This window comes from Etheostoma spectabile, chromosome 17 (assembly GCF_008692095.1).
Source record: "Etheostoma spectabile isolate EspeVRDwgs_2016 chromosome 17, UIUC_Espe_1.0, whole genome shotgun sequence".
Classification (NCBI taxonomy): domain Eukaryota; kingdom Metazoa; phylum Chordata; class Actinopteri; order Perciformes; family Percidae; genus Etheostoma; species Etheostoma spectabile.
The window spans coordinates 21,758,802-21,773,545 of NC_045749.1; the positions used below are offsets into that span (position 1 = coordinate 21,758,802).

General features: G+C 39.3%; 1 protein-coding gene and 2 long non-coding RNA genes across 7 annotated transcripts in view; 2 read left to right on the forward strand and 1 right to left on the reverse strand.

Moving 5' to 3' along the window:
* Positions 1-7,042, reverse strand: part of xpo1b (exportin 1 (CRM1 homolog, yeast) b) — a 27,942-nt gene extending 20,900 nt beyond the window's left edge. The window contains exons 1-4 of one of the 5 annotated variants that reach the window (XM_032542123.1): positions 6,721-7,042; positions 5,008-5,135; positions 4,609-4,714; positions 967-1,039 (exon numbers count right to left, since the gene is read on the reverse strand). In XM_032542123.1, the coding sequence (XP_032398014.1) occupies positions 967-1,039; positions 4,609-4,714; positions 5,008-5,129 (301 nt within the window). In that variant the 5' untranslated portion in view covers positions 5,130-5,135; positions 6,721-7,042. Of the gene's footprint in view, positions 1-966; positions 1,040-2,843; positions 2,911-4,608; positions 4,715-5,007; positions 5,136-6,720 lie in introns of those variants that run through there. The other 4 variants (XM_032542124.1, XM_032542125.1, XM_032542126.1 and 1 more) reach the window with 4 other exon arrangements.
* LOC116705760 (uncharacterized) overlaps positions 1-10,162 on the forward strand; it is a 20,871-nt gene extending 10,709 nt beyond the window's left edge. The window contains exons 2-3 of the long non-coding RNA XR_004336024.1: positions 1,547-1,554; positions 10,152-10,162. This is a non-coding gene — a long non-coding RNA (uncharacterized LOC116705760). The remainder of the gene's footprint in view (positions 1-1,546; positions 1,555-10,151) is intronic.
* LOC116705761 (uncharacterized) lies at positions 7,191-8,335 on the forward strand. The gene is made up of 2 exons (XR_004336025.1): positions 7,191-7,342; positions 7,888-8,335. It is a non-coding gene; the product is annotated as an uncharacterized LOC116705761 (long non-coding RNA).
* Positions 10,163-14,744: the final 4,582 nt, after the last annotated feature.

Genomic DNA, 14,744 nt, shown 5'->3' on the forward strand with positions numbered 1-14,744 from the left:
GGCGGGTGTTTGAAAGCATGCATAGTCGGACACACAACAAACAAGTGTGTACAGTTTCTGATAAAGTACTGTATTACGTGTCCATTTCCTTATAATATTCAGATTTACCATAAATAATTGAACATGCACGTGCATTTTATGTTCCGTTAAAGAGGGGTGGAGGTGGGGTCACATTTGAGCATTTAAAAATTTACTTGAAAGTAACGCATTAGTTACTTTTATAATTTGTAACTGAGTATGTACTTTAGGTACTTTTTGGAAGAAGTAACTAGTAACTGTGACTAATTACTTTTTAAAAGTAACTTGCCCAACACTGGTGAAGAGTCTCTGTTTGCGACCATTGAAGACGGCAACACTACCCCGCAGAGTCCAAACCAAAAACGGGGTCAGACGTGTTTTCAAATTCCGGTTTAGAGGCTCTGAGCAGAGCAATGTGAATGCCAGTTGTAAATGTAGACAAAGATATTCATTCCAAAACCAAAAGTTAGCAAAGTAAATGTAGCCTAAGTAAAGCCCATATGTGTACGATTTGAAAATCTCCGGCTGGCAACTCCTTGCAGTAGTTGCGGTGGCAGGGACCATTCCATGCCAATAACCTGTCCATCGTTCTCCTCTAGGTACAAAAAGATGAACGGGTTGAAGAAACACTGGGAATGTACAAACATATGCCATTAGAGTAATTTGAAAAATACTGTCACATAAAAATCATTTTTACATTATTTATCTTTTTTTTTAATCAGTGCTTTGTTTTGGTTGTTTCCTCTCTAAAGCCACTGCTACAGTGCAGAATCCAACCTGGCTCGCCTTGCAGCAGCCAGTGTAAGCCAGTCGAGCAGAAAACAAACCAGCATGCTTAGTGGAGGAACACTCCTCAACTTGGCAACCGCACGTCACAACATTTAACAAGACACTCACACTGACACAATGAACACATGTTGTGATTTAGAGCACAAACACAATCTTTACCTTCACACTGATTCCTGGGAAGAATCTTCCATCTTGTTTTGATAACCGTTTCCAGAATCTGAAGAGCATAGTACTGTAACATGCAAGGAGGGAGAAAGAAGCATTAGGCTAAAGCTATCATAACACTCAACAAGCATTGTAATCATTTCAATACTAACCAAAAACAGTATGAAGTGGACCATTCTGTAATAACTTGCATTCTAAATTAAATTGGACTGTACCACATCTTTCATGCAGATTTTGTAGTATGCAGAAAATTCACTTGTAGTTTGTTTTTTTTAATCTCTACAAGCAGCATTTAGCTGGAACACTGCAGAAGTCCTGCTGTTTCTCCCAGCATCACACCAGACAGCAAAAGACAGCAGAAAAATACAACAATCCATTAACCAGCTTTGGCTATCCGAGGGTGAGTGTAATGGTCTAGAAGACATAACAAGGTCTATGTTAAATGTTCTTTTACCGAGGCTACAGACACTATGTAGGGTTGGGTATCGAGAATTGTTTTTTTTTTTTTTTTATGTGGTCTTGACAAGGTGGGGCGGTGGTCAATAAAATATGTACAAGTGCAAATTCTTTGTAGATCCGTTTGTAATATAAATGTAGAATTAATTGCTATGGATGCGGGGAGGGGCCTATAGGAAACGCCTTTCTACAGGGCCCAGAATTGTTTGCTACGCCCCTGCTCACTCTCACAGGTATCTGAAGCAACAGGCCCCCCCCCCACCAGCGCAGCACTATGCACTTTTGTTTTAACGCAGGGCTTTTCTTTTAATTTTTGGTCTAAACACCCATTAAGAATTCAGCGTTTTCAAGGTCTCCAGATGTAATCCTAGCGCACCTTAGTCAGCTGATGCTACCGGGTCCATATAAAACAGGGATAATATGATCATATACATATACATCTATTTTTGTCTTGTCTTTACAATCAAAGAATACCTTGTCATTTATGACCAGTGACTTTTGATTACACCCTAAAATCCACTGAAAATAAAGGGAGTTTCGCCTTCACAATTTGTTCTTTGTCAAGAACAAGCAATTAGTGAATAGAATCAATAAGCAGAATCTGAACAAAAACAAAGAAAATCTCAATACCCAACCCTAAACCATGGGATTCAATTTTTCCGACACTAAAATATGGATTATGGGTTCACGTCTTAGGTAAGTCTCAATCAGATCCCTTTAACTGGTGTGTCATAAGGAACAGCAAGACCAACCACAGGTTATGCCCTGTATTAATTTCTGCTTAATAGTGAGGCATGAAGAAAGAAAAAAAACATTTTATTCACAAGTTAGTTGTTGACCTAGCTTTACTTTAACTGACTCTTTCAACTGTAGGGATCATCATTTGAAGAGTACAATGATTGCAAAAAATAATAAAATAAATGGCAGTATATGATGTTATTAAAGCAGGATTAACAAAGTGCTACAGACAATGGATGCTGGAAGATTAAAGGTGAAATCTCTTTACAGGCACACTGACTGCAGTACTTCAAGTGACACCTGTCAATGGTGTTTCACCTTTAACTGCCACACTTAGCACAAACCACCACAAGAGGTATGAAGATAAACATTATGAACAGTGAACTGCCAAATGTTTTGCAACTTTTTAGCTGGCAAAAGCACATTATTAAAGGGTCTTGGCTGAAGAACTGAGGGGAATGGAGGGGAGAGGAGTAAGAGGATGCACTGTAGAAGTAGAGAAGGCTGGGGCGGGAACAGAGCCATGATCCCTACAGGTGAAATTAAGCCATCAACAAATTGTCTCTCTACAATGGAGCCTAGTGACTGCAGCCTGCACCCTCCCTCTGTCCAATGAAACAGATGCAATAGAAACGGATGAACAGAATTCAGTCAAAGGGAATTTAAAAAGGGTAGACCTTGTGGAGGCCTGCCGTCAAAGCCTAGCTGTGTCATGATGCACAGGATGACACACCCCTTTTCTTCCTATTACAAGCCATGAACATAAAGGAACATTGTGATTAATATCAAATATTCACAGCTTGAATTCATTACATTTTTTTCCAAATATTATAACTGATGTAGTGACTTAAAAAAGCCAAATGTTCAAAGTGCTTTAAAATTATGCACTTTTTAAACTAATGAAACAAGATAAATTGTTTCCGTTCTCCTCTAATGCCCTTATTTCTTGACAAATTACTAAGTTAAAACTAGACTAAAAACTAGAAAAGGTACTGTTGATACATCAACTTAGACATTAGTAATGAATGTCAGTGTTAAAAGCACTCACAGGCAAGCAAAAATGAAAAAAGGCAAATGTCACGCTGTGTACTTTGAGGAAGGCGTGGATGCATTGCTCTTTATTTCATCTCGGTACATACATTTATTTTTTCAATTTTCCATTAGATGTATGGATTAGGCTCGCTCATTTTAGGCTTGCTTATTTTAAATAGCATAGTCAATTTGTTAATACAACTGTGAATCCCTGTGTGTGTCTGAAGACAGACTCACTGGGTTCACTATTCACAGGCAGTTTGCTTCATCAGCTGTATCGGTGCAAAGGAGGGGCACAATGTACACTTATCTGTACAGATATTGGAATGGACAACTTTACAAAAAAAAAAAACGTAAATGATTTATCAAGAAACCAATTTATTGCGGCTATTCATTAATAAAAAAAAATGTAATAATAAAAAAAAAAACAGCACTGTATGCTGAAAAGTCAGGATAACTGCCATAGAGGATCAGAGCCCATGCTGTGGGCACAGGGCTCCGGTGTTGCTGACCTTGATGATGTGCTGGAAGTGTGAGTTCACTCAAACTTAATATATTTGGCTGCAGATGTGTTTTCTTTTTCTTCTACTGTTAACTGATGCGTTGGATCTCAAACAACAAGTAAGAGCCTACACATACAACCGACACCTGGTCATGCAGATTTGCCCATATATCTTACTAGTACTGGGTTTGGGAAAGCTCATTCTATTTTCCTACTTGACGTTGACATTTGTAAGCTGAATGACAAGCAAAGCAGGAGTAACGCATTTATTTTAGAAGGTTTTTTGTTTGTTTAATTAATCTAAATTACATAAATAAATTATGAAAACTGCTTCAAATTTGCATTCCTGCAGTTAGATAGAGACAAGCATCCCTGCTGGCTTCATATTAACAAATCAAACGGGTACCAAAATAAATATAGCTAATAGGATTGGTATGATTAAGAAAGATCGATAAAATAACAGGGGCTCAATCCCATTCAAACCCAACAGGAAAGAATCTTAAACGGTTTATTTAGTATTGGATTGCCACCGGGAGTTGACAGACAAAGTCAATTGTTCATCTGGTAGGGTCAGATCCAAAAGAATATCTTTTATCAGAAGGTACAGACATCATGCATAGCTCAAGAGCTAGGGCATGATGCCAATACGGCCTGGACTATGTATGCAACTTCTGCTGGGGCCATGTGCACCCTAAATATGCACTAACAGTGCATAGAGCTGCTTTTAATAAAAAGATCCACCAAATAGCATACTTTATATCATTTAAAGCAAACCACTGTGGCTTTGTGGAATGGTTTGTTTTGTTTTAGTTTTCATTTCACAAAATTGTATATGTAATAGCATACACTTCCTCAAAGCACAAGTAAGTGTTGTTCCACCAATGTTTTCTGGGCTGGAGCTAGCTTACTTTGGTGTTCATGTTCTGGGAGAACTCGAGGATGGTGTCCACTCTGGTCCAGGCATCCGGGTGCTCTTTTAAGTGTGTCAGCACTTCTTGTGCCATTCTTTGCTGTAATACAAATAGGAATTACACTTTAGATGAAACACTGAGGTACCAGAAAGAGAAATGCTTTTTTTTTAAAACAAGACAACAGTGATTTCTAAACTTGGATGTGCGGAAACTGGAAGAATTATCATACAGTGAGCTTTAGTCAGGTGTGGGATAAAGAGAACTTGTGGCATAGAAAAACATCTTGGTTAATATCAAACATGTTCAATTCTTACTCCAGACATAAGTATGTTTCTCTCACCCACACTTTGTGTCAGATGGTTTATTAAGCATTTGTATATGTTTCACAACATACCTGGCCCCACCCCATGATATAGACAGTTCACCACATTATCCAGAAGGTTGATATCCAGTTTCTGGTTGAAGTCCAGCAGCTGCTGTGCTGCATGGTCTGCTAACATTGTCATAATTGCTGGCATAGAGCTCTGCAACAAGGACAGCAGAGGGAGGGGTCATGAGTGCACAGAACACATTTAACAGGCAAAGTCATGTGAACGGTGTGTTTAGAAACAATTCCAAACAGCTGACTACTAAACATCCCCCTAGACCCACCAGTGAGCAGTCATATTAAGAAGTTAAGCTCATGGTGTCACAAGTCTGTCACTGTTCAAAACGTATCGAAAGGAAAGCATGGAGTATCTACTTAGGGCCTAAGTACAGTAAGTAGGACTCAGGCAGCAAAAACAAACTGACTTAACACTAGACTGTTACTGTAAGAATAAGTGAAAACCCAATGTAACCTTAATTGTATTGGTGTTAGGAGGGCATTTACCAGACTGGCAACACATTATTTTGCCTTAATATTGATTTGTGGACGGTTGAGTAAAAACCAAAGTCAATAACATTTTAATTAACATATTCAAACTTAGAAATAAGGCAGCAGTTACTGATCAGTCCACCTATTCTCTTCTACAAATCAATCACTTCTTTCTACGACCATAATAAGAAGGTTAAGCGAGCCACGTGCCGGATATACTGGGCGACGTCACGTTGTTTACATCTGTAAGGGACGGAGTTCACTCCTCCAAAAACAGACCGCGTCACAAGTAGCGGACAGTCGTGGTAAAAAAATAAATTAAAAAAAAAAAAACAGAATAATGAATGCAGCTTACTTGGCAGTTACTAGAATTACCTGTAACTCGACTAACGTAGCTAAACAGTAACGTCATGCCGGTGGCATTCGCGTACTTCACACAAAATGCTAACGTTACCCAGCCTTGACGCTATGTCTACATCTCTAGCTAGCTGGTTAGCAGTGTGTCGCACAAACCGTTCACATGGGGTCATTCACTGCTGAGTGCAACCACTCCCACTAAGGATACCAGGGACGGAGGGCGCCCATACATTCATTTTAGTCCGTCTCCTTTAACACCGTTAAGAGAAGTTGGCGCTCTTTATTGCGGCTACACTTCAGGAACACAGGCGACGGTTGGTGGTCTTAATACACCCATGATTAGTCCCAATAGTAGCTAGCTCCAGTTTCGAGATGCTTTACAGTAACGTTACGCAGAGCTAAAGTTAACGTTGGCTACCGCTAGGTAGCTACGGAGCAACACCAACTTGACATCCGCTCACATCAGACACAGGAGTGATGATGCTGGGGTGAGAGGCACGGATTTAACCATACAGCGTTTTGTGTCGTATGCATCTGCAGTCGCGCAAGTAGCTAACCTTGCAAGGTGTAGACTCCGTTAGTCGTGCATTTTGTTAAGTAACAGCACTCTTTTCTGGCAGCCAACGTTTGCTAATCCTTATAAAGCGGTAACGTTAAATGCTAGCTAGCGAGCAGTCGATAGCTAGCTTTTTGGTTATCCCGCGGATACTACTGCGTTCTGAATTAACGTTAGCGTGTCTTTTCAGAAGCATTATGACAGGCAGCGTAAAGTATAATATAGCACAACTTATACCAACAACACCAACATGCAGGTTATTCATTGTAACGTTACAGGTAAAAAGCCAAGAAACGTTAATCACGGCGTGGCAGGTTTGCACTTCATCCCAGTTACCTACCGAAAGTCCAAGGCTCTGACTGAAAAGAGTGGCGTTTGCCAAAGAAGCTAAAAGATATAGCTAGTGATTAATTCAGTATCACTGTTGATAGAAAAGATTTCCTATTTCTGCAGCGTTGAGTACTATCTCCAGCTCCAGCAATGAGTGATATCTGGCTGGTTAGAACCACTGAAACTACAATCACGGCAAACCCAACAATATTTTACTCCGATACATTTTACGAAACTGAGTAAACCTTGATTCACTAATTAATTCGTTACTCTAATAATTTTCCAGCGGGGCGGTGTAGAGGTTGTGTGCCTGCGCCTCCTCTCCTCTCTCAAGCAACTAACTCGCAACCGGTTGAAACCGGTTCAGACTGGGAGATTCCATCTCGGTTTAGTTTTCAGCCGATGGCGCCGCGTAAAGTTTGGACTGGGGTTACGCCCACACCGCGTTGTGATTGGCTACGGCTTCGGCGGAGACTTCCTACTTGGTGTCCTATTGAATGACTGAGCTGTCAGTTTATTTCAATTCGCTCAAGCGCCCACGCGACCACTCCGCCCGGAGAGAAAAAGAGGGCAGACTCCCATGCAGTCAGAATGGACTTGTACATGACTCCGCTTATCAGAATTGCGAATAAGTAAGCGACCACGGTTTATAGCTATTCCTAAGGCTCAAGTTATATAATACCTTTATACATATACATGCTACATAGCGTTACTGCACGTGCGAACAATACAAGGCGTAGAACTAATATTCCCTTAATACTCTGAAGGCGTTACTACTTTTAAAAGCAACATATAAGCTGAAAGGACGGTGTCTATATGGAGGTTCACTGTTAGGTTGAATGATGTGATAAACCGCAAGTACCATTCATTTGCCTGTTGCTTGTAAGCTGGTAATTTTCCACCAGCCACGAGTGGGAGTGGTTACATGATCACGAACGCACGGGGTTAGAAAAACGACCTGGAGGAGAATTTGTTCCCCGAGTGGGCAACAGTACCAAAGTGAACTATGGACTTCATAAATATACGGTGTCAGTAGGAGCGGGGACGAAAAAAATGTAGTAGCGCGGGCAAAATGTTGCCATTTGAGAGCAATATGCACGCGCCGCTGTCAATTGAGGATGCAAACATGACAGCATTTTTTTTTTTTTTTCCTTTCCTTTGTGGTCACGTGGTCCAGCGCGCTACTTGATGGAAAAATACTGGATTTGGTGTGTAGTGGAGACAGTACACAAACCTGTAAAGTCATTCAGGAAGGATTTTTCGAAGGGCGTTTGAGTCTTTACCCAGCAACAATGTCTACCACTACATTTCTTTATGTCTTGGCCACCCATAGAAACGTGTAGAAATCCTTTGGCGTTAACTGAAGTAGTCGTGTTGTTTGTGCTAAGTCATCACATTTCAGTTTTGGAAGTATATATCTATTAGATTTGGAAAACAAATGTAATTTGGCCCTATATGACTGTTATTAGCTTAGTTGTGTTGTTTCAGATTTGCACACTAGGTCATTATAAGAAATGCATTATAAGTCTGTTATTCCCACAATGCATGTCAGAACGGCATGATGTGGATTTCTGATTATAATGTAGGAAGGTGGAGAGCACCATTATGCCTCACCAAATCATTCATAAACAGTGTAACCTAAAATCTTATTGATTGCAGTTGCATACACTGTGCCATGTCAAATGTCTGTTATTCCATTCAATTTGATTTAAAGTGTCGCATCATAACAGGAGTTATCTCAAGACACTTTACAGATAGAGTAGGTCTAGAACACACTATAATTTGGAATAAAGGACCCAACAGTTCTAGTCATTCTGACAAGTATTTAGTACAGTTATCTCACCTGTCCTGTCTGTGCCCAGTTAAAGTGTCAGTGTCCTTGGATCAGTCTCCCACTCCAGACAGTTGGCCCACGTCCAAGCCTTTGTTGTCAACAAACGAGATTTCAAACCTTATTATTTATGTTTGGATTCGTGAATGCCATTTGGTTTGCCCTCCATGCTGTCACATTCCTAGAATATTCTACCCTTGGAAGAAAAGGAAAAAAACACATTTCTGGACACACATGGGTCAGAAATCCAGTATTCTTTAAAAAGTCAGTGTCTGAAGTTTAACTTTATGCATACAGAATTTGAGATAAGACATTTTCGTATAGTTCATGAAGCGTGATAATGTCAAAATTCCTACTTCTTGGCAAAATTGCCTGGTAAATAGATGTGACTTTGTTATACTCTTTATATTTCATACAGAATCTTAAAGGCAAACTGTTATTGTTTATGTTGACACAAAACTATAACACCTATTTGGTTGCAATTGTATGTTCTTAAAAATTAATAATATATTGTTTATAGATCATAATCGCAGAAATACCCTGAAATATTGTCTGTTTGTTGGTCGGCAGGAGTGTATTATTTACATGTACTGTATGCTCACAGTTATCCACACTTGTGATTGTAACTGTTTTGTTTGCATATCATGCAAACAAATAAGCATGCAAGACACACTGCCATGCATCTTTTAATATTTTATCTAATCCGCTGTATAAATATATTCCCAGTTCCCATTTATATAGTCCAAACTTCCCAAGTGTGTGTGTGTGTGTGTTGTGAGGTTGAAACTGGTATTAACATAAGTTTTGTGCAATAACACTGGCTTGAAATGGGTGCAATACTCTGATGCTACCATTATTATTATTATTATTATTATTATTATTATTATTACTGTTCACCATTAAAATTCCTTAATTATGTAAAGACTGTATCATACCATTCCTTTAACTATGTAAATACCGTACATATCCACACTCCTCATATTTCTTTATTTAATTTCTACTTGATATTTATACACTTTGTGCAACTGCAATACAGACTTTCCCTTCGGGGATCAATAAAGTATTTCTGATTATGATTATGATTATGACACACCCACCCTCAACCATAGGCATTTACTGTAGACAATGCATCAGTTATAGTCGTAACACTGGTATTGCAGTCTCAGTGATTAATTAATAGGTGTCTCATACTGTTGATGGAGAGTGATTTTCATAAAAACAATATACTCAAAAACATCAGAGGAGTGTTAGCTGTTGCCTTTCACTCACAATAGCCAATACTTTCTAAAGTTCACTATAATGAATAACTATGAAAATCTAAGTCATTTCATTCAACTGCCTTCAGGCCATCGCTGTCAACACAACTGAGTTTCTCTTTTGGCGCAGTGCTGGAAGGTAGTGTTGAACATGTGAAGTTTGGAGGTAAACAACCAGAGTCAGGCGTGAGCTGGTTAAATCTTGTTCTGTCTGGTCAGGGCATGGCAGGCCATTTCAATATATTATTACACCACAGGGAGCTGACCTCCATGTGGCGGTCACCTAAAAAAAAAAAAAAAGGGGTCATTTGTTATGCTGGCTCATTGTGCTGTTGACGTTCAGCATGCATTCAGCACAAAAAGGAGAAGTGAAAAAGTGGTGAACCATTCAGAAATTGCACAATATTACCAAAAAGTCGACACGCCAATTGTATTTGAGGTGTCCTGGACTGTTTGGGAACTGTCGAATCATGTGCTCACACTTGGTGGTAGTTGGTGCAGGAAGTGTGCTAACAAAATACAAGAGTACTCTGGCTTTGGATTAGCCTGCCACTCCAGTCCATGCTTCAGTCAGGACATTATAGTCAGACTAATAACAGCGCCATCTTCTGCAACTCAAGTGTTTTCTAATGACCGCATTTGACGTGTAATCCTGGAGCTCCCTCTGCTGGGGAAAGGACATTTAAGAGTCAAGAATAAAGATTTCTTTATTGTCCTACCACAGTGCACTGTAGTATGAAATTACGTGCAAAGTTCACAGTTTAAAAGAATACAGCACAGGAACCATTAAAAACACAGCGGATAAGTCAAGTTATTATTTCTATGAATTTAAATAAATGCTTAAATGCTTATATGGGTGCATGTGGAGTGATAAATATAAATATATAGCGTCTAAAAAAAAAACTGAAAAATATAAATGTCTAGATACGTATAGTTGGTAAAGAGTGTAAATACTTGTAATTAACCCTTGTGTTGTCTTCCCGTCAACCATGAAGAAGAAAAAACGTTTCAACATTATTGCTTTTTCCCACATTTATGTCACTTTTTCAATGTTGTGGGTGCTTTTTTTTGGTGTTTTTTTCCATAGGTTTTTGATATTTTTAACGTTTACTGATATTGTCATATTATTCATATTACTTATCCTCATGCTGATGATGCCGCCGTGGCCGTGGTGACACTGGACGGCAACCGAAGCTTCCTTGTGGGTCCGTTCCACCCCATGGAGGTCAGAGAGGTCCATGAGAATGAAAGGTCAGAAGGTCCCAGTGACCAACATCCCTGCCTCTGTCCGTATCAGTCTAGCCGAGCGGATGTCTTTTATAAATGTCTTTTGTCCTTTTGTAACTGTACTGTTGTTTTAGTTGTCCAAATCTGTCTAGACCATATCAATGTCCCATACAAAAGTCTGTCCCGATGTGCTGTAACCATGTTTCTGCAAAACAGGAACCTGCTGAAAACCAGTTTTTAAACTGAGTCAGGCCCGTTTAGATTGTAATGGAATGTAACGTTACTTTTCACTTTCCTGTATAATAAATATGAATGAATGAATGAAGGTCTCTTAAAAGATAGCTAGAGAGAACACAGAGACTGTCCAGTCCGCTGGGCACGCTGTATTCACCAGTGTGTGTTTTCTTTTTTTCTGCTTAGTGGTGAATGTTTGGGTACTTATACCAGTCAAGTCAAGTCAAGTTTATTTCATCCATAGAAATGGAAATTACAGTGCTCACACTCGCCATCTTACCCATTAAAAACTAGAGAATAAATACAATACCACAAATACACTACAATATTCTACATAAATACAATATATAAATGAAAATAAAATAAAAATGTACGTTTAAAGTGCTTGTTGTGCTCTCTAATAGCCTGAGGTATAAAAGAAAGAGCATACCGCTTTGTTTGTGATACAGGAGGTCTTAGCCTACCACTGCGCTCTATAACCCTGCCGGACAGATTACCATGAAGAGGGGGACCCGGGTCCCTCGTTATTTTTACCAGATGATCTTCATATACCTGATCCACTGGATCAGGTATATGATACCTGGTTTTCATTTGTCAGTGTGCATGTGTCTTCAAATTCGTAATTTGCCAAAGAAGTCCAGCAAAGTTACCAGGTGCTCGGGGTTCCTCCCTCCATGCATGACCAATGCGAAGGTACCAACTCTTGAATTCAAGTGAGAAATGACATTCTCTCTGTTCAATCCCAGCATTACGTGTGTAACGCACCGGTGTGGTTTTCACTTGAATTAAAGCATTCATCTGTGTTTTGTCAAAATGTAAAAAAGTAAATTAACTTCCAAGTGATGAAATGCAGACTTCTCATTACTATGTCTCTACAGGTGGATGAGAAAAGAGTCTTAGTGACCCTTCCTAACGTGTCCCCCTTGTGGCGCATGGATTTCTTAGAAGACATCTACACATGCTTCAGACGCCTTTTGAAAACAAAGAAGGTGCATCATGCCCTGGAAAGAGGACAGCACACAGAAAATCACTGGCACCAAGGTCTGCTCTAAATACTCTGTGTACTACAGGACCCCCCCCCCCCCCCCCCCCCCCGATACTACCAGAGCCATAGCACAAGAGACGCCAGCCGGATCAAAACAACCCAATAACACAGCGTAATATCAATATACACCTGTATCTCTTGGGAGTTGGACACAAAATTGAAATGATTAAATTGTGCAATGGACTCCGAAGCTGATAAGCTGAGAATAGATTTGGAAAAGGGGCTGCAAAGAGTCAAACGTAGCTGTAATACAGGAATCAGATACATTACCATCAAAGACATGAAAGGCCTCACAGGTTTAACTTGAAACCATTAAACCCAATGAATTTTTCCAATCGTCTTTTTAAATGATTTCACACTACACACTGGTTTATAGTCACATTCATGTCATGTCATATCATATATCATGATACAATACCCCCCCCCCCCCCCCCCAACTGCTCAGGGTGCTGGTCCAGCACTGGCAGCCCACTCATTATGACATCTCTCCATTTGTGCATGAATACTGTAGGTCCTGAGCGTGCGTGTGTGTATGTGTGTGTGTGTATTTCGGGCCTCTGTGTAGTGATTACTAACAGTACAGAGTGTAAATTGTAATTTCTCAATTTTTTTATTATTGTTATCATTATTATTATAATTATTATATCAGATTCCTGTGAGTACACACTGGCAAAAGGCCTGCATGTCAGTGTTCTGATAACTAATGATGACGTGGAATTTTTGACTAAAGCGCTCACTGATAAAATGACTATTAGGGGTATGAATAGAGCAATAAAAGTTCAGGTAAATAAATATATGTTTGTGGGATCATTGTCATTTTTTCGGACTTTACTTTTCCATCTTTCACACGTTCTTCTGTCCAGCCCCTGGTATTCCTCGTCTCGATGCGTGTGCTTTTGTAAAAGAAAATGCGTTAAATTTGACTTTTGACACAACAGAAATACAAAACAGAAAACAAAAATAGTCCATCATACAAAAGACTTTAAAGGCACCATACATTGTTTTTGCAATCAGGAAAAAAAAACATAGTTGCTGGATTGATCCAAAATCAAAACAGTTGAGATGGACTAAGATTATTAATTGCCAACTGTGTTCAAACAGATCTATTAGTATTAGATATACCATTTATATATTTATATAGGACTTGAATGTGCACACAAATACACATGTACGCATGAAAACGGGGTTTGTGCATAGAATTATTGATATAATGTGATGTTATGGGGTTGTTCATGAGATGCGACATCTCAATTTGCAGTTGCATTCGAGGTCAATGTGATGAACAGTTTAGGCTTCATGACATGGTTGTGCATCCATTTAAATGTTGTTATTATAACGCTAGCCATTGTTGTAACATACAATAAGGCCAGTAGTTGTTAGGATAAGCAGGATTAGTACAATTTGTTAAATGTTGTGTTTAATGTAGAAGGTTTTCTGGTCAGCCTAGTGCTGCACTTCTGCACAGCAGCCACCAGATGGACCTTTAGTCACTCTTACTGAAGTGAGCTTCACATAGGTTACAGCTAGACACATGGACATATTACATGCTTTGTTAGTTGGGACTTTATTCTGAAGTTTCTAACTTCCAGGTAAATGGATAACACAATACAAAAAGTGTTGTGTAATCCCCGGTTACCAGAACCCTGTGAATAAGTTGACTCAACTGTGGTAAAGTTAATATAGTGTAACCATTTAAAAGTAAGTTAAAGATTAGTCAAAGTTTAATTTATAAGTATTCTGCAGATTATGTATCTATTTTGTCTTCCCTCTAACTATTAACGGTTATTACAACTTTACTTGCATACAATCCCAGTGAGTTTCCATTTTAATTTCGTATCACGTATCAAACATAATCCGAACGGGAAGTCGGGCGTCTTAAATGGCCCTGACATTTGTGTATTTTTTTTTTTTTTTAAATGCCTTCCTTTTTTTCTCTCTTTGTGAACTGCAGATGCAAGCGCACGCCTTTTTTCTTAGAGAAAAAGTATATCATTTAATAAATGTAGTTTTAATGCTACAAAAAATGTCAAAGCAGCTCCAGGGGAAGAACAAAACTCAATGATCCTTGGCCCCAAACCTCAGGGCACGTTTATTGTGTGTGTGTGTGTGTGTGTGTGTGTGCGTGTGTGCGTGTGTGTGCGTGCGTGTGTGTGTGTGTGTGTGCGTGTGCGTGTGTGCGAGTAGTGGTTTAGTTGAACTCTGGAGTGTTTACTCCTTTGGCACAGTTCACTTGGTCAGGTGAAAGCATTTGAAATAAAGTAGCAGCATAAAGTATGAGTCTCAGCTCGTTTACTGGGTCGATAAACAACCGTACAACTACAGAAAACAAGCTCAAAACATCAGCTCGTGTGTTGTTTCTATGTATTTCATCTCACCAGAATGATGATTTGTTCTATTTACAATCCAGCCGTCATAGCTGTGCCAACTGCCTGACTGTCTGT